This window comes from Corvus brachyrhynchos, unplaced genomic scaffold (genome assembly GCF_000691975.1).
Source record: "Corvus brachyrhynchos isolate BGI_N302 unplaced genomic scaffold, ASM69197v1 scaffold106, whole genome shotgun sequence".
Lineage (NCBI taxonomy): Eukaryota > Metazoa > Chordata > Aves > Passeriformes > Corvidae > Corvus > Corvus brachyrhynchos.
In genome coordinates, this window is record NW_008238834.1 from 3,126,086 (window position 1) to 3,148,316 (window position 22,231).

General features: G+C 43.2%; 1 protein-coding gene across 1 annotated transcript in view; it reads right to left on the minus strand.

Moving 5' to 3' along the window:
• The window catches only part of COLEC12 (collectin subfamily member 12), an 83,694-nt gene extending 62,153 nt beyond the window's left edge, over positions 1-21,541 (minus strand). Inside the window, exons 1-2 of the mRNA XM_017738230.1 lie at positions 21,469-21,541; positions 19,293-19,343 (exon numbers count right to left, since the gene is read on the minus strand). Of these exons, the coding sequence (XP_017593719.1) occupies positions 19,293-19,343; positions 21,469-21,541 (124 nt within the window). The remainder of the gene's footprint in view (positions 1-19,292; positions 19,344-21,468) is intronic.
• Positions 21,542-22,231: the final 690 nt, after the last annotated feature.

Here is a 22,231-nt window from a genome sequence, read left to right on the forward strand (position 1 = left end):
TTTGCTCATCTCACCTGCTGAGACCACAAGATCTTGCACGATTCTTAGTATGAATTTTTTGTTGATGAATTTCAGATGCTATGAAATAAGCATCATGAGTAACAGCAACAGCCCATCATTTAGACACTGAAAAGGGAACAGTTGTTCACTGCAAGCATGAAACATTTTAGTCAGATCTTCTCAGATTTTCAGATACTAAATACAGAATTTCTGGAGGGGCAGTCTGCAATGTATTTTTGAGCAGGGTACTGCTGATGAAACCACAGTGAAGAATGTGACAAATTTTTTTTGGAAATTAAACCCGATGGAAGTTTTTACTAGAATAATGTGTCTATGGAAGAAGGCAGTTCCATTTGAAAGATTTAATATTTACAAACACTTTCAGATTTTTCTTTAAGGGAAACTAAAATAAGCTGTGGATAATATTTAGATCATGGACAAAGCATAATGAACAAGCATCAAAACATTCTGCAAAACTGAAAAATTGCACTACTCAATTGAAATTTGTTTACTTTGAGGCAACAAAAAGGAAACACTGGGCAGTATTCCTAAATAAACCACTGTGATACCCCATGCATTTCCAGCTTGGAAGCCCAGCCTCCTAGTGAAAAATGAGACAAATTTATCTAATCTGTTCATCCCATGAAATAAAGAAGCAAGATTTTAAATCACACCAGAATAAAGTAGAATAGCTCAGTCACTCAGGAATTCTGAAGCTGCTCTTCAGCTGAAGACCTCAAAATAAAGCTGTATAAGCTTTTCCAAGATGATCATTTCTACAACAGTCCCTTGGAGGGGGAAGGTGGGTGGAAATCACACGGTGCCTTTATTCAGACCAACAAAACAAAAACTTGAAATGCCAGTGTTTTTTTCTGGGACAAAAGAGTCAAAAGTTTTTGACGAGCTCTACTATTAGAGCAATACATCAGCATTGCACTAATTCTGAAGAGAGGTATTTCCATATGAAAACAAACTTATATACTTGGAATGTAACACCAAATACAGCCCTGTGCAATGCAGCCCTATTTGCAGTATGTAATCCCACATACAAAATCTAAATGAAAGAAGCATTTGATGCTTTGAAACTTCCATATCACAAATAGATGGGCCATGAATCATGGTGAAAACAGACAGAAAAAATACCTTCTCTCCCCAGTCTTTCACTTAATTCCTGAATTCATTGCTGAAAGTGATTACCAACCAGTCAGCCTTACCTCCACGGCTGGTAAGGTCATGGAACTGGTAATCCTGGAAGTTATGTTGAAACATATGGAAGAGAGGGAGGTGATTAGAGACAACCAGCATGTCTTCACCAGGGGCAAATCATGCCTGAGTAATCCAGTGGCCTTCTATGATGGAATGACTGCATCAGTGGTCCCTCACCAGAGGGAAGGGATGCCATCCAGAGGGACCTGGACAAAGTCTAAGGAGTGGACCTACATGAACTTCATGAAGTTCAGTAAGATCAAGTGCAAGGTCCTGCATGTAGGTCTGGGCAATCCCCAGTATCAGACTGGGAGGTGAATGGGTATGAGAGAAGCCCTGCAGAGAAGGATTTGGGGATACCAGTGCATGAAAAATTGGGTATGAGCCAGCATGAACCACACCCTGGGCTGCATCAAAGAAACATGGCCAGCAGGTTGAGGGGGGATCATTCTCCCAACTACTCCTCTCTCGTGAAACCCCATCTGGAATACTGTTCATACAGTTCTGTATGTCCACCCAGTTTCCACAGTACAAAAAGACATGGAGCAGGTCCAGAGTAGGGCTAAAAAAGTGGTCAGAGGACTGGAGCACCTCTCCTATGAAGACAGGCTGAGAGAGCTGGAGTTGGTCAGCCTGGAAAAAAGACTCCAAGGACACCTTATAGAAGCATTCCAATACCTACAGAGGGCTTATAATAAGGACAGAGAGAGGCGTTTTAGCAGGGCCTATAGTGATAGGACAAGGGAAAACAGTTTTAAACTGACAGAGGGTAGATTTAGATTGGACACCAGGGAGAAATTTTTTATGATGAGGGTGGTGAGACACTGGGACAAGTTTCTCAGAGAAGTTGTAGATTTCTCATTATGGGACATGGTAAAAGTTAGGTTGGATGGGGCTTTGAGCAATCTGATCTAGTGAAAGATGTCCCTGCCCAGGGCATTGGAGTTGAATTAGATGACCTTTAATGTACCTTCCAACCCAAACCAATCTTTGATTCCGTGTTTCCGTGATTTTAGACATGCAAAAAGGAACCCAAGCACTGAGAGAGTGAGGACCCAGTGGGGTTTTCACTACTTGGATGTTTTGTGCCATCATGGCTGCAGATTTAGCTTTTGGGTGCAAACTTCCTTCAAACCTTCAATTACTGTCCATTTAAAGCTTTCCTCCTGTATTTGATTGGTCAGTCAAGAAGAATATCTGATTTTCTCAGCTTTACAGGGAGCCACAGGACTGTTTTAGTCAGGCTTTGGAAAAACAAGATTCAAGCATGTAATGAACAAAGATGAGGGTTACTGCACAGATGACAGGAATAACGCACATCAACGTCTGGGTGAGGCAGGTGGTATGCAAGAAGGAAGAACATGACGGTTTATTATTTAAATGTGAAAATTGCATTTTGAGAAAGTATTTTCAAAGTAGTAGCTAATCTGAAGTGAAGACCTCTGAATCTGCTTGCTTTCTCTAGAACGTCATAAATATATGTGTTTTGTTTACAGATAGACTGAGAGCATACAGACCCTCCAAAACAAGACCTGAGCTGCCTGATGGGTCTCTGATGAAGACATCAGCCTATATGCCTGTATTTGTGAAGCCCTGATGTCAAGAAAAATAAAAACACAAATCTCCTAGGAGAAGCTGTGGTAAACTAAAATAATTTATCAGCAGTTGCCTCTGAAAAGCTTACGCATTTACAAGCACAATTTTCCCATTTGTTACAGTACTCTCTACCACAGTTCACTGATCCCAAGTTATGCTGGAATGGCTTGATTGTAAAAAACGTGTGGTGTTTATGAGAAGAACTTGGTAGAGGATTCACCATTTTAGTTGCATGTTATGAATAGAGGCTGCTGAGGACCCGAGTTTGTAGGCATGCATGAACATGGATGTGTATTCCCACAGGTATGGTGCGGCAAGGGCATCCACAGAGCAGTGGGCGTGAGGGGCTCTCTGCTACATAGGCAGCAAGATGAGCAGTTTACATGGAATCTTCTTTGCCCCTTCTCACCAACCACTTGCAGTTCTTTCTCTGAGGTCCTGAATTTAGGCCAAAACAAATGGGGAGAAAAAAAGTAATCCACATTTTGGGATGGGGGATGAGGGAGATAAAATTTCCCTAGACATTTTTTCTTTTCATTGGCAGGCACTGACACTGCTCACAGGTTTGGTATGTCAGACATGGTCCCAGCAGAGACCGCCCAGCACAGAGGCTGCAGGTGAGGCAGCTTTTTCAGCCAGGGCAGTTACCACTACAAACATGTTTCTCTTTTGCAATCTGTTTGGTACTTGCTTCTCCTCCTCTCACCAGACACAGACAACATTATAAAACAAACAAACAAACAAAATAATATTATTAATATATTTTCCCAACCCAGTGATTTATTGTGACCAAAGGCCAGTGACAAAGATCCTACTTGGCCAGTCCTGTCTTTGTAGTTTCTTTAACTGCAGTATCACTAGAGGAAAGTACATCACACTTCCTATGTTCTTGACTTCTTACATAATAGAGGAAAACAAGCTCAGGCTCAAAATAACCCAAGAACCCCATACCAAGGAAAAAAAAACCCAACAGAAAAATTAACATTCCACATGTTTCAAGAATGTAAACAATGTCATCACACAGACACGCAGAAAACTGGTGTTACTCAAACCAGGCACTGCCAATTCTCCATCTAATGAGTTGTTGAATCCTGAGACAAGCAGAAACCGCTCGTGAGAGCTTAGTGAACAACAGCATTTGTTTTCCCTTCTGATTTCTCCTTATTAAAAGCTACAGGGAAATCACTGGGCTAGAAAGACTACCTCAATTACTCTTAATTGCTGTCCATTCTGATTAGCCCAGGCCACGGTGAACCCGCAACAACCAGCACAGGATACAAAGCAGGTGCTCTGTCTGTTCCCAGTCCCTCCCTCAGCCTGCAGTGGAAATGCCATTGAAGGAATGGGTATGAGCTCACCATCTACAGAGGCTGCTGATACCCATGACCGCATTTTGTGTTAAAAGAAAGGCTTGGCCTTCCTATTTTGGTCAACTGTCCTTTTTGTTTGTGTGTGTCTGTGTTTTGGGCAGTGTTCCAAGTAATCTCATGAATGAAGCCCCACCTTGCAGAGCAAGAGGGGTGCTTCTACTTGGACGAGAAGGTGAACATGGCTGTGGCAGCTCATCTACGGAGCAGGGACATGTGTATGGCCCAGTGGGCCAGATACATAAAGCAACAAGAAACCCTTTTCCAGAATCAAGAGGGGGACAGAAGACTGCCTCAAGGGAGCTGAGTGAACATTGAAACTTTTTTGAACAAAACAGAGGAAGTAAGATACTGCTTATTCCTGGTTCTTGCTGTTTCTCCTTTGGCATACATCTGCGAGACATTTGGGGCATAACGACAAGTAACTAACAGTGTTCCTTGACACATAAAAATAGTTGGAAAACAGAGGTGCAAGGTGGTAAACTCTGAGTTTTCAGTCTGCTTCTTACAAGGTTTCCCCATTAAAAGATAAGAAAGTGTCAGAAACATACATACTGAGATAATATATATTAGCCAATATAGAGGAGATGGATATGGTTTCAGAACATAAATTATCATATATTAAGTTTAACTATTAGCTGTTTTATCACCCAGTCATCTAGGACCACATTCAACATCTCTATTATTCACTAAAAATTAGTAATACAGCAATGAGGATGTTGGAATGTCCATCCCAAATCAGCTTGCAGTAAAGACCAACTTACTAATTAAGAAAAAGGAAACAGAGCCCCTTAAAACTATCAATTAGTGAGGAGACCAAGTACTGAACAAAATGGTTTTTTTATAAATCCCATAACAACCTGATGCAAAACTACATGGCAGGACTAACTTTACTACTGCAAAACTTTAAAACCTTCACAGTGAGATGCAATAATTCTCTGATGCTATCCAGGTGTTAACAAACTCTTGCTTATGTTCCTCTGACAAGTGTTAAAGGTCTACATGGCACATGCAGCTACAGAGGAATCTATTCTTGCTCACTGAGATCCTGGCTCTAATTCACTAAATACAATGAAAATGAATGAGGGATCTTACTGTGATTTAAAGCAACATACTTATTTAGGCCTTTCAGCTGGCTGCACAAGTATTGTTCAACTCTCGAGCTTCTAACAGTGGGATGACACAAACCTACCCAAATCATTTCACAATTCAACACTGTCAGGGACAACACTGCTTTAATCAGCGGAGCTGTAGCTATTTGGAACAGAATTGTCAGTGACCTAAGAATGTAACTCCTGAGAGATAGTCACAAAATTCTCCACTCTCCTCAGACTTCTAAAAGACATTTAAAATTATTATGAGAAAATTAAGTTAGAGATAGCTTCCATGAATTTCAAAAAGAGCCTGAAGCAAGAAATCCCAGAAAAAACCCCACAATGTTTTGCCTACTGTACTACAGCTGAAATGCATAATCAGAATTTTAAGGCCTGGGAAATCAGAATGGACAATCCCAAATCCTCATAACAAACCATAAGATTAAGAGAATAATGGTCTGCTGTGGGTATCTCATCTACACCAGGCAGAGCTGCAGACAAACTACAGATCATGCTCCTCCCAGCTCTGTCTTTCACCTAAGCTTTCCCCATGACACTGTTCAAATACTTCAAATAAGCCACTTTCACTTAAATGTCTAATTTACTGGAAATCTGCTGGCAACATCCTATGAGGTGTCTGAAAAACAAGCAAAGTAATCTGCAAAACTTTAAAACGAACACAGTTTTAAATGGGGATGTTTGCTGACTGCTTTTTCCTCTCTCTTAGGAGTGGCCAGCTCTGGCAGCAAAATGCTTTAAAAAACATACAGCCCGTGCTAGAAAAAGATCAAAAGCGGATCAGATGTCAGTGCCAGCTCATGTCAGTCTTGCAAGAAAGAGGAAAAAACAAAGTGAGCAGATGAGTTTTTCTTGCCATGCATCACTCTGTGCCTCCCATCTGCATGCAAGGGCTCCTGGGCACAGTGGAGCATCTCTGCCAGGGGACCTGGACCCACAGTGCGAGTGGGATCGTGCTGTCCAGCACTACCCCACCCCTCTCCCCAAAAGAACTCATCAGCCTTTATTCTGGCAGCACCAGGCTTTTCCCACCTGTGCTCCTCCTCATTGGGCTGGCAGTCCTGGAGAAGGCAAAGAAGCCTGGGTGCTGGTTTGAGGTGACATCGAACAGTGACAGGGTTCAGGGTGAGGGCAGCCCACCTCACAGGCAGGCAGTGGATGCACACGCAGGGCCTGGCTGTCTCTGGGAGTGGGGGGCGAAACACCCTGGATTTGTGAGCAGTGGAGGGTCATGGCACAGCTCTCCTTCCCTGCCCTCACTACACTACGTCCCATTTTATCTACTTGCATTTGCAAGACTATGCAGACTGTGCTGGGCTAAAAATGTGCAGATAATGCTCTATTTTCTTTAAAAACATGAAGCCTTTTAAACATTGTGGAAGTGGACATGAAAGAAGAGTCCCCACCCAAGAGTCTTAAATGCCATACCCATTTTCAATGGGGTTTTCCTAAAGGGCTGTGTTGGGACCCATACAAAAAGCAGTGAGTTGAGTTTATAGCTCTGTATATCCCTTCTAGACAGGCACACAACGGCAGCTGACCGGGGAGCATCCCCTTCACGCTCGCCCACTGCCTCTCTGTTCTGTTCTCCGGTGCCTGGGGGTGAAGGTGGTGAGCACCCACTGATTTCGGGGCAGGATTAACCCGAAAATCAGCCAGCCCTCCGCCAGGATTTCGGAGGCTCGCTGTGCTGACGTGAGGTGAGCGGCAGCAGTCCATGCCCTGCTGACTCAGCTGGCCAGGCTGGTTGGTGGGCGAGATTGGGTTACATGGCAGAAATCATAACAAAGGCAGGAAACAGATCAGCACTCCCTGGGTTTAACCCTCTCTGGGGACCCTGCCGGTTTCCAGACTGCAGATGGTTTTAACCCTCTCCTGAAACATGCCTGTGTGGCATGCTCTGCTCTGGTGAAGTCAAGCCTGGTACATAAAAAAGAAAGCAAATCAAGCCAGCAGAGGAATGGCCCCAACAGGCACCAGTCAAGAGAGGTCCAAAGGGACACGGCTTTTTATGAATGGGCACAGAAATATGAACCCTGCTGAGCAGCAGTCAAATAAGAGTAACCAGACTGCAACGACTGAGTCCCTTGGCTGAGTTTTGGGATGACCCCCTTGCTGTTGTTCCCTGCCAGCTCTGTGTGGCTTTGCCTCCCCACAGCAGCAGGGCGTGTGTTCCACCCTGAGCCTGGCTCTCCTGTTTTTGCTCTCAGCGCTGGGCTTCCAGCATGGGACAAGAGGAAAACCCCATCTGACTTCATGCAGCTTTAGTAACTCCAGTGCCAAAAAACCAGTTGTGCCCTCAACTGCTAAGTTTTGGTGGCTGAGTTGATGCAATGTGTCCATCGGAGAGAGGATGTCTTTCATAAAACCAGTCAACTCTGCAGGACTGTACTTTGTTTAAAAAAGCTCAAAGGAAATTATATGAACACATTACTGATTCTCTCAAGTACTGATTTGATTTCAGGTGGTGTTTTTCCACTTCGTGCCAGGATGCTTTAGGAACAAGTCCTACCTGTGATGTGAAGTGTTGCTCAGTGTGGGGGAGCAGGGGAACAAGATATACGATCTCCAAACTGAAGGTCTTTGGAGAAAAAGGACATTTCTCATGAGATCATAATGAGCCCAGCACTACCTTTGGTCCCCTCTGGGAACTCTGATGTTCTGGAAACAGCAATCTTGAATGGTCACCTGGAGGCTACGAATCCTTTTCATATACAAATCTGATAGCAAAAGGACAGAAAAGTGCCTGCCAAAACCCCCTTGCTGGGAATTTGCCTGAGTGAAGGTTGCAGGACTAAGGTGATATCATGGCTTCCTTCCAGCGGGATGGCAAAGGGGGTAATAGTTCTATTACATGTCCTCCTGCAAAGCTCCCATAACTGGTGGAATATGGAAGAGCTTCTTAATTTAGTTTCCCCTGTATTAAAAGCTTATGAAAACTATGAAAAAAAAAAAAAAAAAGACATAGGCGTAGAATGTTATAAAAACCCAAACAAACCTCAAAACGCCCACCCTGGAAATGTCTCCCATTCACAGCTTCACCAAGTATTTTCTTTCAACTTACCACAAGTCTTCCCAGAAGAACAACTGAAAAGACATTAGACATTATTTATTTTTAAAATATTGTTTTAGAAACCTCCCAGAAGGGAGGAAAATAAAATAAATTATTGTAGTGCCACATCAGCACAATCACCAGGCTCAAAATGAAGAAGGCTACAGTGATCTAAGTATTCCTTTGACGTAAGATGCTCTTTAATTTCATAGTCAGCTGTTCTGCTTCCTTTTACAAAGACACTTCCACCTAATGTCTTCTAAGTCACCTTGAACACCCACTGGACATATACATATTCTTGGTAGCTCTTTTGCTTATTTTCCGGGTTTGTTTTGGTAATCTGGTTTCATGCATGGGAAAGTTCATTCTCTGTAGTAAATGAAAGGCTTTCATAAGGGGTCTTCTTTCCATTGAAGACATGATTAGAGGCCAATTTCTATTCAAACCAAGTGTAATAAAAAGGGCTTGTTGTGAAGAACACAGCTCTATTTCTTTTTATTAAAGCACAGAACTACTCACAGTAACCTTTTGCAAGACAACTGAGAATAAAAACAGCTTCACCATGCTGTATTTCACACAGCAGCTTGCCAAGAATACGAGTTTCTCAGAGGTCAGAGCTGCAGCAGATGTGGCTGTTGCTGCAGAGGTGGGCCCCAGCCAGCACCCTCTCGTCCTGTGGGTCAGCATGCATGGTGGTAACATGCTGGGCAAAGGGGTTCAAACTCACGCTGTGTCTTCATCTGCTCCTGGCCCAGAGTCAAGGCCTGTTGAAGCAAGAGGCGAGCTGTGAAGTTTACAGGGTTTATGGGGTGCCAATTGCCCTCTGACAAGGGCAGGCATTTCCTGCAGCTACCAAATTTCCCTTCTGTATCCTCTCGGTGGGCTCAGTACTGAGATGAGCTTTTTACCTTCTGGTGGACTACTTCGGAGCTAACCCAAGTGGGCAGGGGGAATAATGGACAGACTTACAGCTAAACATGAAAAGGACAGAGCCACCTCTGCCTTGCTCCCATTACCTCTTAAAAAGCAAAAGCAGACCATGACACCACAAACCAGCATCTCCACAGAGCCTGCAGTTTTTTGAACCTTGATGAACTTGAGCTGTGAACACCACACAAAGCACAGAGATCTTTCACAGATGTGGCTTCATGTGCTGCTTTGGACCTTGCAGAAAGGATGGTTCTGATCTGAGACCAGCAGAGATGGAGCAAAGGAAGGTTGAATGACAGGTCTCTGAAAAATGATCTTTGGTTCTCTTTGATGAGGCAAGAGAAAGCCAATGAAGACATGTTTACTCCTTCTTCCTCTTCCAGTATTTCAGCTGATCCAGACCCTCACACATACCAAACTCATTACTTTGAGCCCCCCAAATTTTCTCCTAATTTTAGCTAACCTTGATTAACTATTTAAACAGGTATCAGTATTAAAATTGTCAATATTCTGGGAAGTTTTTTCAGCTCCTTTGTAATGAGCAGAAGAGCGTGGTGCTAGTTTGTTTGCCTCCCCTTAAAACCAAGATATGCTGCTGCTTTCTGCAAGGCACTTGGAGTAAAGAAATTTTGTATAACACTGAAATCTGCATATGGTCATTTTTATAAATTTGCAGAAGAGGTTAAACATGTAGTATCATTAAACAAGAAGAAACCTGCTTTCTTAAGGAGGCAAGTTATTTTGTTTGAGGCAGCCAGAAGACTTGTGACTGAGGCCTTGGAATACAGTGAGCACAAGAACCACCTCTCAGATTTTTGGCTTTCCAGAGCTAGGAAACAATGTTTGGAGCACAAATTTCCAGATGGAATCAACATGCAATGTAGTCCCACAGATCTGTTTTTGAAGTTGTGCTGTTAGGTAGTCCTATACACTAAGCCAAATCCAGTTGGGAGGTATTCCCACAAAGCACATAGGTTTAAACATAAACATCTGTGCATATAAGCAGGGATGTGTAGTAACTTCTGGGGACAAGTGAATTTAGCTGTGCACAGATGCTGTGCTGAAACCTGGACAGTGTGTGTTTGGATTAATCTGGCTTCAGACTGTGCAAAGTCTTAATTAAGGACAAGATTTCTCCCAGTCCAAACTTGAGACTTACAGGTCAGATTTAAAATGAAATCACCAATTATGTGAGGCATTATACACCAGATTTCCACCTGAAGCAATTAACTTCTAGAGACAAAGGAAGAAGGAAGAAAAATATCCTTTGGCTCTATGTATTATTATTTCTTGTAACCAGACTGTCCTCATATGATAAAGCAGAAATATATGTAAGGAATCTTTCAGTCAACAGTTGTCACTACATACACAGATGGTCTGAAATCATACCTTAACCCACAAACAAAACATAAAAGGCAAGGTTTTCTTCTGCATTGAATACTACCAAATATAGGGTATATGGACCATAACAAGCCTGGCAAGTAAAAGCTTCCATATCCATTCCTGGACTAATTAAAAATATAAAATTTGGTAGAATTTTTCATCTTCCATCTGAAAATCAGTAAGCATTTTCCAAATATTTAAAATTTCAGGTTTTGAAAAATATGCAGTGAAGCCCTGTTAAGCAGACCCTTGTGCCCAGATGTCCTTAAAGGAAAATAATTCTGGTCTGCATCTTTGTGGCATTATGAAACCAGAGAAGACACAAAGTTTTGCTACGCTAGGCCTGAATGTCTGCACACCACTTTAAATACAAAATCTCCTTACAAGCCTCAGCTGGGCTGAAGAGAAGTGGATCCTTGGGTCTCGCACTCCATCTACTACAGAAACTTCAGCTGCCTCCATTAAGAGTCACAAGCCGAATCACAAAAACACATTCACGTTTTATTTATTTAAGGCATCAATCTCTCTCTCTGGCTGAGTGGGTGGATTTTCCAGATGCTTTCCTGACTGAGCTGAAAAGTATCTGCAGGACACAAGCCTCTCCATACACCCATTGCGCAACTCTTGTCCGTGCCGGCTCCGGGCGCTGAGCAAGGCTCCTTCCCGCGCACGCCTCTCTCCCGACCTCTCTCCGCTTTCCAGAGTCTCAGCCCACTCACTTAAACCAGGCTGGAACGGGACAAGTGGAAATTTCTTGGCTCTTGGCTGCTTCACCTAAGGTTTACCCATATACAAAAGACTAATTGAGACTGGGTAAAATTTTAATCCAGGCTTTATTTTGGCTAATATTTTGTAGAGCAGCACGGTGGAGTTTGAATTGATTTTGACTTGGCAAAGCAACACACTGTTTCCTTGTTAGTGTTTGTAACAGGACAAATCAGCCTAAAACACTTACCCCATTCTTCATTTGTGCTATCCCTTACACCGTTCTCTCTCACAGGCTTCTTTAGCCTTTTATAGGCTTTCCCCAGCTTTTTAATGGGACATAATACAGAGATCTGGAACTGACAATATTATCTATGTAGTAACTCAAAATGATCAGCATGGTGATGCTCTTGCTCAGCATGGAAGTCTTTTCCTTGCTATTGCCATTTTAAGGACAGGTGTCTTTAAAGAGGCAGTTGCCTCAGATCCCTAAAAGTAGCTCATATGACTCCTACCCTAAGTCCTATATTCAGATTTCATATGGAAGTCAATCTTCAGACAGAAAATTTTCTCTCTGAAAATGATCAAGAAATGAGTCAAGTACAACAATATGATGATGTTGCACTCAGAATGTTATTTTGCCAAGACACTGGCCAGGCTCAGGGCTGCTGAGTGTGATGGTGGAGGACAGCAGAGACATTTAGGTCTGGTCCAGGGGTCTAGGGGGTCTAGGTCCAGGTCCCACATTCAGGTCTGGGTGAAACTTATGTTTCACATCATCCTTGCGGTGGCTTCCCCTGGGAGCATGGGAAACCAGGCACCAACCACACATGGAGCTACAGTATGGGTTGAGGAAATGCCTAAGAAATAAAAAGAATCCAGAATATCAAAGTAAGCAGCACATGACAGGTATGTGTTTAAATTTGTGTGTGTTGTTAGGTTCATCCAACAAAATACTCAAGGGAATACGGCCCCCCCTTTCTCATGGTAAGACCAATGTCCCTGTGTTGCTTTCTGATGGGAAATCATTATGAAGAAGGTACAGAAAAACCAAAGATCAATTGGACACATTGAGCACTTGCAAGCATAGAGTTAACAGCATGCAGTAAAGAGCATAGTATAGTAGCAGCTGGCGACAAATGCAGACTTGTATTTGGAATAAAGCTTAAGAGGAGCTCAGGAGTAATGCTGGTGCATTCTACAATCCCATGGCAGTGCTGGGAGAGTCCACTAATGGGTATTTTCAACTATTTTTTCCTTCCATCTCATGATGTCTTCATATCTGAAGTTTTCATTTTTTTCCCCTGTGTTTTGCCACAGTTTTCCTGTGTTACTCCTTTGCACGAAAACATACTGATACCAAGTGCTGAAAACACAGTGCTCAGTTTTTTTCCAAGACAGTAATTTCACAGGTAATTTTGCTATGAAGTTGAACAGCCCACAGTGCAGCTTAGGTGTTCTGGCAGCAAGCTGATGTTACCAAACATCATTATTTGTCCAGCTAGTTTACAGGGAAATAAAACCAAAATCCCCAGGTGTCGCTTGCAGTGTAGCCAATGTTTTTCATTCCATTCGTAAATACAACGTACTGTTCAGCCCACACACCTATTTTATAGCTCTAATGAAAAAGACAGAGCAAAATTCACACATCAGGGTGACCACACTGCCTTTCAATTCACCCCTGTAAAAGACAGATTGATCAAACAGGTATTGCTCCAAGCATGTGACTGCAATATATGAAGAAGCATGTCAAGAATTTTAATTGTACTAAATAGGAAAAAACCCATAACTAAGAGAAAATAGATTGCCTCCATAACAACACACAGCTGGAATGACTTTAGTCCCCACGGCACTGCTAAGAGGCCTCTTTACGGGCTTGGATTAGAAGTGCCTTTAAGCCAGGCACAGCAGGACAGGTTGGAGAGGGGCAGCCTCAAACCCACAGACCTGAATGTCTCAGCTCCTAAGTTAGCGCAGGACACACAGACCCGATAACTTTTTGGATCTTGCTGTTACTGCCTGACACTGATGGATCTCTCAGGGTCCACCAACTATTCTCCATCTTTATGAAGATAGGCAGTTTCAAATTTGTTGTTTGTATATTCCATTTATCCCACATGCCATTACATTGCAAAAGGCCAAAGGTACTGACAGAGAAGGGACATGCTGATGGTACAGGGGCACCTTGACAGGCCCTGAGCACGTTCCTCTGCAATGGCAATACTGCACACATGTCAGCATTCTTTATTTATTTATTCAGACTTCAGTTCCCTGCCAACTGCTCCAGTACTGGGAGCACATACTGGAAAAGAAAAGAAAGACAAAGGAACTGTACATAGGTGGTCCCTCCCCATGCAGCCCCTGATTCTGGGACTGAAGCCCCGACACAAACTCAGGACCTCTGAGGGTGCTGGATTCTCTCAGTGGCTCAGGGCTCACCCCAGGAGAGGGCAGGCTCGGCCCCCTTCCACTGTATTGGCCATGGCAATTAGAAGGGTCACTCCAAATGGAATTTCTTGGCCTAAAATGAACAGCCACACAGGCACCACCATTCAGCGGGGATTTCATACCCCAGGACGCATGCAGGCAAAATCCTCATCTGTCACACATGGCCAGATCAGTGAACTGGAAGCAACGTGCCTGACTTTGCTCTGGCTCTGTGATTATGAGTGACTTTTTATTGAGCCATATGATTACACACTGCAGGCATACATGTGAAAGAATGCCCAGGGAGGTATGTGGTTGTGGCACCTGAAATCCCTCACTGGTCATTTACAAACCATAAAGAAAAGTTGACAAATTCCTAAAGCTTAGAATTTTTTTTTTTCCGAAGCGGCTTAAGGTTTGTGTATATCTATAGCACACCTGGCTGATGCCAGACATTTTTTTGGTGCTTCCTATTAGAGTTGTGAACAATAGCCTGGATTTATCCAGAGACAAGGACTAAAATTATTCTGTCTGTGCAGTGTTAATGAATAAATGCTACTCTTGAACTATCGCAAAATTCTGAGCCATGAATTTTCATCATATCTGAACAATTATTCATAGGCACAAAATCCCCTGTACTTTTTAAAAAAACCCTTTTCTGAAAAAGCTTTGTATCTTAAAGTTTTCATTTTTGCTGTAACCTATTCACATGGCTTTTATCAGTTGTACACTCCTGAAACTCCCTAAGTTGTATTTTATTGAAGGTGAAGTAATTATATATAGCTTCTTACTGTATAAAAGGCTATGAACAGTGCATGGTGAGAAAACAGTTAAATGGATCTAGTTCAGCTGCTCCCAAGCCACTCATCAGGGAAAAAAATTTTACAAATACGTTTTTAAACCATTTTTTTTTCCCCTCATCTTTTTTTAGTGCATGGCAGGATGATTCATCCATTCCTGGTCCAGAAATTCCTAGACTTGATTCTTACACCTGGAATCATGCTTAGGAGCTAGATTGTTGTAACTGCACAGAAGGGGTATCCTGACCCAGTCATATCTTATATACCCTACAAAAGATACCTAAAGAAGTACCTGCCTTCATTGAGGGGGACCCCTGCTAATGAGAAGGCTGGAGGAACAGTGCCTTGGTGTGCACTGGACCTCCCTGGGGACACGGGAGACTGTCTCCTACCAACAGCTCAGCAGGGAAGAGGGGAGGTGAAGGTGAGGAGTATCCTGACTCACTGTCTAGAGCATGGAGGGGACCAAGATGGGTGTTTCTAAGGAGAAAAGGCTCACAGTCTGCAATTCTGGCTGTGTTTGCCAAGGGCAAAGGGTAATTATCTTACATAAGCTGTTTAGTCTTCCACTTATCTACAGTGTACTGGTCCTGTCTTCTGATACCTTGGGAAGCTTCTCTTCATCAGCAGGACTTTCAGCTCATTTCTTTGAAGTCTGTTTTCTAAAATACCACAAGTGTGCTTCGCAACAGTTCAAAGACCATCTCCTCTGCATTCAGCAATTCCATATTTACTGTAGCTTCGAATTATGCAATCAGTAATTTCATGGTGAAATTTCTACTTAAAAGACTCTATTTATTAAAGTGCAGATCTTAAGTTCTTAAACATTAACATAAAGAAACAAAATGCACAATGAATTCTACATCTATTACCTCAGAATGCCATGAGTTAGGAAGATCAGATCTTCTACCTTGGAGTCCATTTGATACCTTCAATTCCCTTGCCTGTGGAGATACCTGGAGCCTGAATCTCAGAAGAAAGAGTCAAATCCTGCCAGAAAGAGATCTCATCCTTCTGTCTACCATCTAGAAACTAGTCTGAGCTCTCATGCCTGAGATTTAGCATCCCCAAAGTGTATCATATTGGAAAGGAAGTTTTGCCCTTTCCTCATTCATTCTTTCCCAAAGTGAGTTGTGCATGGGGTGGTGCAAACCAGCGACACTGATTGATGAAAGAGTTAACACTGATGGCAATCTGGTAGAGGAAAACCAGTGGAGAGGCTTAGCTTGCCATCTGGAGCAGATAACTTTAAAACAGCCTGAGAAATGGGGCTGAAGATGAAGTAACTGGGAAAAGAAACACGCTTCCTCACTTTTTCAGTGCAGCAATCTGGAGGCACTGCAGCTGAGCAACTTCTGGCAGCATCCCTGCACATCTGTAGCATCCATTGAAAAGAAGTAAACAGCATCAGTGAGCTGGAAAAACTGTTTTCCTCATTCTCGCTGACCCCTTGCAGCAAATCTGTCCCAAGCTCAAAGGAGAAAAAATCTGATGTGTATTTTCCTAGGAGTTGTCATTGTTCTTTAATATGTTAGTGTCTTATGCTTAGTATGTTTGGCTTAATATGACCGGTTAATGTTCTATTGACTAAAAAATACAGCAGCTTGACAAATTTCCAGAAATTAACTTATTTGAAAAGGAAGGACAGAATGATTCAGAAAAAGGGGAAGTGGTATAAGACAGTGCATATTCAGTCCTCTTTTCAAAAACTTCTTCCCCAAAATGAGAATCGTTGGAGAATGTCTCTCTCCCTCCCTCCTTCTGCTGATCTCTTCCTTCCTTGAACCAAACTACAGGCTCCAGCAACAAAGCAGCTAATAATAAACTCCTCAGCTGAACTCTAGGAAAGCAGCTTGGTCAAGGTTTTGCCTGCCAAATGCTGACCAACACATGTTCCCAGCTGCCAGCAGTGACTGACTGCTAGCCACATTTTTTACAAACCAGTTATACTTTAGCCTTCTGCCCCTCAGAGCACATTGTGCTCCAAACAAGACCTCCAAGTGATGGAGTCAAAGGTACTTGACTCATGGTCCTCCATGTCTCATGTCCATGGAGCATACAGGGACTTCTCCAGTCACAATATATTAACACAACTGCTCTTGCACTATGACTCCTGAAACAAAAACCCCACTGCTGTTTTTATCCCATCCCACACCAGCAGGCTGTACAGGAGCAGCACTGGCATTTCTACAGTGCCAGCCAGCAGGACTTCTTTTAAAACGACCTTTTATCAAGGTTTGTGTAATAAAACTTGGCTCTTGCCTTGGGATTCCTCCCTGCCTTCTTTTACCATCAAGAACACAGGGCCAAGAGGGAACACCAACTGAGACAGCACATGTAACATTTCCTACTGGTCAGGCAGGAGCTTGATCTACTCAGATGCATTTTGGCCCAAAGAGCCAAGAGTGCTTCACTTGAAATGCTGACCCAGCTGTCCACTGAATTTGGAGTCTTTAAAAGACGTGCACGTCACCTTTCTGTCTGGAGGAGCCCAGTGCCAGGTGAGGAAGCTGCCAGCACTGCTGAAGGCACGAGGCTCCCGCTCCCTCCAGAGGCCGCTAAGAGGCTGCCTGGAAATGCAGCAGAGACTACAGAGGTGGAAATACACTGAGTCAGGTTTTCTGAAGAAGGGGAAATAAACCCTTTAGGGGACACAAAAGCATGAGCATCTGCAGTCAAACAGCATGTATGCTGGTGCAGGGATGTATGAAAACCAGGTCAGCTGAGATCCTCCCTGAGCTCCATGATGCTGGGAAAGATGAGGAGAGTATGGGAGGAAGTTTGGGCTCCAAAATAGTGTGGACAAAGAAGGCTGCTTGGACTGGGACACTATTGAATTACAGCTCTCACCAGTGCCAATGCTATGGCTTCATTCATGATCCTATTCTCCCTTTACTCAAGCAAGGCTCTTCATCTGTACTACAGATATTTGGGATACCTCCCTGACCACAGAAATGTTGTTTTCCTGAGGCATAAGGCAGTTATGGTTGGTTCCTAAGGGTGGAACGACCCTGACTCCTCCTCTTGTGGTGAAATCTCCTCCTACCATTTCCCGGCTGCCAGTCCTCTCTTCCCTCCATGCTGCCCCGCCAAGCCCAACAGCACAAGCATTTCTGGAAATGGTCTTGCATTTCTAAGGGTGGAAATAACTCACCTTGGCAGCATCACAATACCCATGAGAAAGAAATTAATGAGAGCAAGTTAGTATGCAAAAATCCCATCATGTCACAACAGCGCACTTACTATTGGGATAGTAAGGACAATGGAGTACCCACTGCTCGGTAAAATTCTCTGCAGTTCACTGCAAGAGAGTGCTGACCAGGGATAGCCAGGTAGAGGATAACACAAAGGGAACCTATTTTTATAGCTGTTAATGAATACCAATATTTTTTACTCATTTGGAGGTGACAGAAATGAACAGATAGCATTTCTTCCTATTTCTCAAGATTTGTTTTGCTTTTTTGCTATTCCAGGGCTTAATCCAGAACAACAACAACAACAACAACAGCAAAAGTAGGAAAAAACCCTGTGTGCAGCCTTATGGAGGACTTTCCAAGCCACAGATGCTGGCTCTGTGGTTGGCTGATCTATCCAAAATAAAGCTCAGCAGCAGGGAGCAGTGGAGTAGTTCAGGGGGTAGAAAAGGTCATGCGAATGTGATCCCCACCTCCCAAACTCCTCATCTTACGCTGCCTCCCCCTGCTACTTTTGGGATGGAAGGAATTTTTGACTTATTTTTCATTTTTATTTTCAGCCTGCCTTTCCTATCCACTTGCCAGCTGGGGTCACTGAAAGTGACTCTTGTTGCAGCCACTTTCCCAGGACAGAAAAAATGAGGTGAACCATTATTCTGATGACTTATAGGTGAAAAGGCACCAGCAGCTTTGATGATGAGCCCCTTTGGCTCCAACACCGAGCTGGCACTGTGGGAGCTCAGAAGCCACCATGTCACCTTCCCCTTGCCATGGGGACAGGCATTCCCCTGCCCTGGGTGAAATTGTTGACTGCAGAGACTGAAACGTTTTCAGAAAAAAATCACAAGAGCCTTGAAAATAGGGGCCTTGAAGGCTGCTGACCCCTGTGCACAGATGTGTGGCACTGCCCTCCTCACAGGAGAAGACCATTTTGGGTGAACAAACATAAAAAAAAAAGAGGAAAGTGGAAAAAGGGAGGAAAGTGGAAAAAGGGAGGAAAGTGGAAAAAGGAAAGAAAGTGACCAACCTAATTTTAATAATTTTTGACATTAGAATGCATTCATACCGTATCCTTTTCCTTTTCCTTTGAGAGAAGTGCACAGCCTATGTCCTGGCTCAGCTGACAGTACAGTTTCTGCAAGTCTACAGGAGATCCCATGAAACCACTCTGGGGAACACCTACAAACCCTGCTGCACATCTGTCTGGGGGCTGAAGCAATGCCCAGCTGGGAAGAGGACATGTAAGAGGCATGGCCCATTTTTTATTACAGCCTGCACATTCATTTCTCTTCAAGTGTGGGCTTCAATTTCATAATGAAAGAACTATTTTGGAAGCCTTATGTTTGCCAAGAAAATAAACCAAGTCTAAACATCACACCTTCCTCTGGGAGGACATTGAATGTGGATGATGGGACTGTACCTGTATGTTTTGATGCTGCCAGCAAGAAGGTTTTTCATGGCAAGTGTTTGACTTACCCTAAGCACTATGCAAAAGCAAGCTGAAGACTGCTAGCACTTACCAAACCTCTTGTAGCCGAAGGACTGCACCTCCTCCTCCTCTGCAAAGTCGTCTGGAGAAAGAAACACACAGCAGCAGATTATTACTACTACCACTGGAAAAAAATGGGAAGAAGTTTTTACAGGTGCATGTTCATGAATTCGTGTAAGTTTAATTGATTTGTTAGGCATGCTACTGCTCTTCCCCTGTGCTGCTCCTATCCCACCTCTGTCTCCAAGTGCAGAAGGCAGTTCAGAGCCTTTCCCCCAAACAGAATCCCCCGCAGAACTCTGGATTACAAACTGTGCAGATTTATCACCTGGCAGCCATCCTGAGGCCTGCTTGGCCAGCTAAGTATAGACCAGGGCTGATATGTCCCTCATCACAATGACAGCCACAACTGTCACCAATGTGCCACTTGGTCAGGCTTGTCTGGACCACAGTAGTCAGAGGGGATGGCTGTCCATCCATCCATCCATCCATCCATCCATCCATCCATCCATCCATCCATCCATCCATCCACCACCTCCCATGCAGCTTGGCCTGAAAATGTCAGATCCGATAAAAAATGGGAAACAGAACTGATAAACTCAAACAGATAAGAAAAATAAAAACCAAGATGGTGAAGACTGTGAAGGCTCTAGAGGAGTGGCTGAGGTCACTTGGTTTGTTTCAGCCTGGAGGAGACTGAGGGGAGACCTCAGGATAGTCTACAACTTCCTTGTGAGAGGAAGTGGAGGGGCAAACATGGATATCTCCTCTCTGGTGAGCAGTGACAGGACTTGAGGGAATGGAAGTTGTGTAAGGGGAGGTTTAGGTTGGCTATTAGGAAAATATCAGGCTCCCCAGGGAAGTGGTCACAGCACCAACCCTGCCTCAGTTCAAGAAGCATTAGGACAATGCTCTCAAATACATGGTGTGATTCTTGGGGCTGGCCTGTGCAGGGACAGGAGCTGTACTTGATGATCCTTGAGTGTCCCTTCCAACTCAGCATATTCTATCATTTGATGATTCCCTCATGCCTTTTGTTCTCATCTTTATAGTTAGCAAGTAGTAATATGCTAATAATCACAAGTTTATTTTGTCAGAAGCTGAATTTCTCTCCACTTCCTTCTGGCAGCAAAGGAAAAGGCTGGCATCAGCAAAAGAAATACACCCATGACTACTTTAGAAAAAAGGATATGTTTGTGTTCATGTGTTCAGCCTCCTTCCACCAAGACAACCCCTCATTCTGCTGAGTCAGGAAAGGCAAAAGCCCTGCCTCATCACCAGCACCAGCCTCTGCATCAACTGCTGGGAAGGCAGCACAGCCCAGGCTGTTCTTCTCCAAGTTCTGTATTTCCCAGAGGAAACATTTAATGACTGGTGGAGGAGAAGCAAGCTCAAAGCAGATAAACACGTGTGATGGAGTAAGAAGTCTGTGTTTAGTTAGACCTTTTTTGCCCACAGACTTACTGCATGATTGGCTGCTCTGCATCACAAAACTGGGCTAACTGGTGCCACAGCTAACTTGGGCCAGCACAGAGCCTTGGGGGGATGAATTCAAAGGTAAAGATACAGTCTCCATCCAGGCTCAACAAAGCCTAAATGATTTGAGTGCATGTCTCCAGCAGGAAATCTGTCTTGTTCCTCCTTTTGACCTGCGAGGTGCCACGAACAGAAGTCTGGAGGAGACTTTGCCTGAAGCAGCAGCAGAGTCCATGAAATGCATAATTTTGCAGAACATCACCCTTTACTGAGGCAGAACTGTTGATTAAACAGCTAAAAACACTAGGTAAGACATTTTGCTTACTGCCAGCAGTGCTCCTGTCCGTATCTTTAGCTAGACCCCCAATTCAGATGTGCATTTAAGAAGTGGAAGAGCCAGTGGATGTTCCTTAGGCAAATAAACATATCCTGATTTTGAAAGCAGAAAGAAGCCTTTAAAAAAACCAACCAAACAAACCCTCACAATTGTCCTGAATGCTATCTGAAGACAAGGCCCCCCAACTAAACAAGACAAATACCAATAAACCATAAACAGTCAACAACCAACTTCTCATCCCAACAGTGAGCTACTTAGGAAAAATCTTCCCCTCTTGCACAAAAGATAAAATGCTGCACAAAATAAGATAACAGCTCCAGAGCCCTTAGCTTCCTGCCCTCTCCTGCTATCAGGCTGCAACACAATCGCCTCCTTTGTTTCTCAGGAGTGTAACCTGGCTTATCCCATCCGTATCTGATGTATACAGCCAGGCCACCTTTAAATCCTGCAGCTTCATCCCACACCATATCTCCAAGACCTTCCTCCCAGGCTGACAGCCCCTTCCCTAGTTGTCTTGTTTTTCACACTTAGACCAACAGCATTGGCTTTTACAACTTTAATCACATTTGTGTTTCTTTGGCCTTTTCTGTATTTGCAACATATATTTATATAAATACATTTTACATATTTCGATACACACATGTACTTTTAAATATATATATGCTTTTCAATATTTGTGATGCTGCATGGTATTCATGCCAGGGATGTTTTTTTTCCTTAAGCTTTGAATACTTATTCATTAGTTATTCAATATAATTATATTATATATAATTCTATATACTAATTATTCTTTATTCAGTAATTATTCATTCACCTCCTAATTTTGAAGAGCACTCATAGTATTTGAAACAAGTGGAAATGGGCAAGGACAGCTATATCAAGTGGTGACCCATCTCCCCGCTCACAAAAATCTCAAACATCACATTAAATGTTTTTCAGTCTCTGTGAGCTGATCTTGCAAGGGGCAGTCAATGCAATTTTAAGGGAAGTCTATGAAAATTATTTAACAGGCAAAGCTCAGTGTTCTTTCAGTCACAACTGCAACTTTGCTGAAATCATGTGCAAATACAATATTTTACAATATTAATTGTAATGTTAGAAGTTTAAGGAAAATAAAGATGGAAGAAATTAATAAAGTAAGCTTAGACTAAATATTC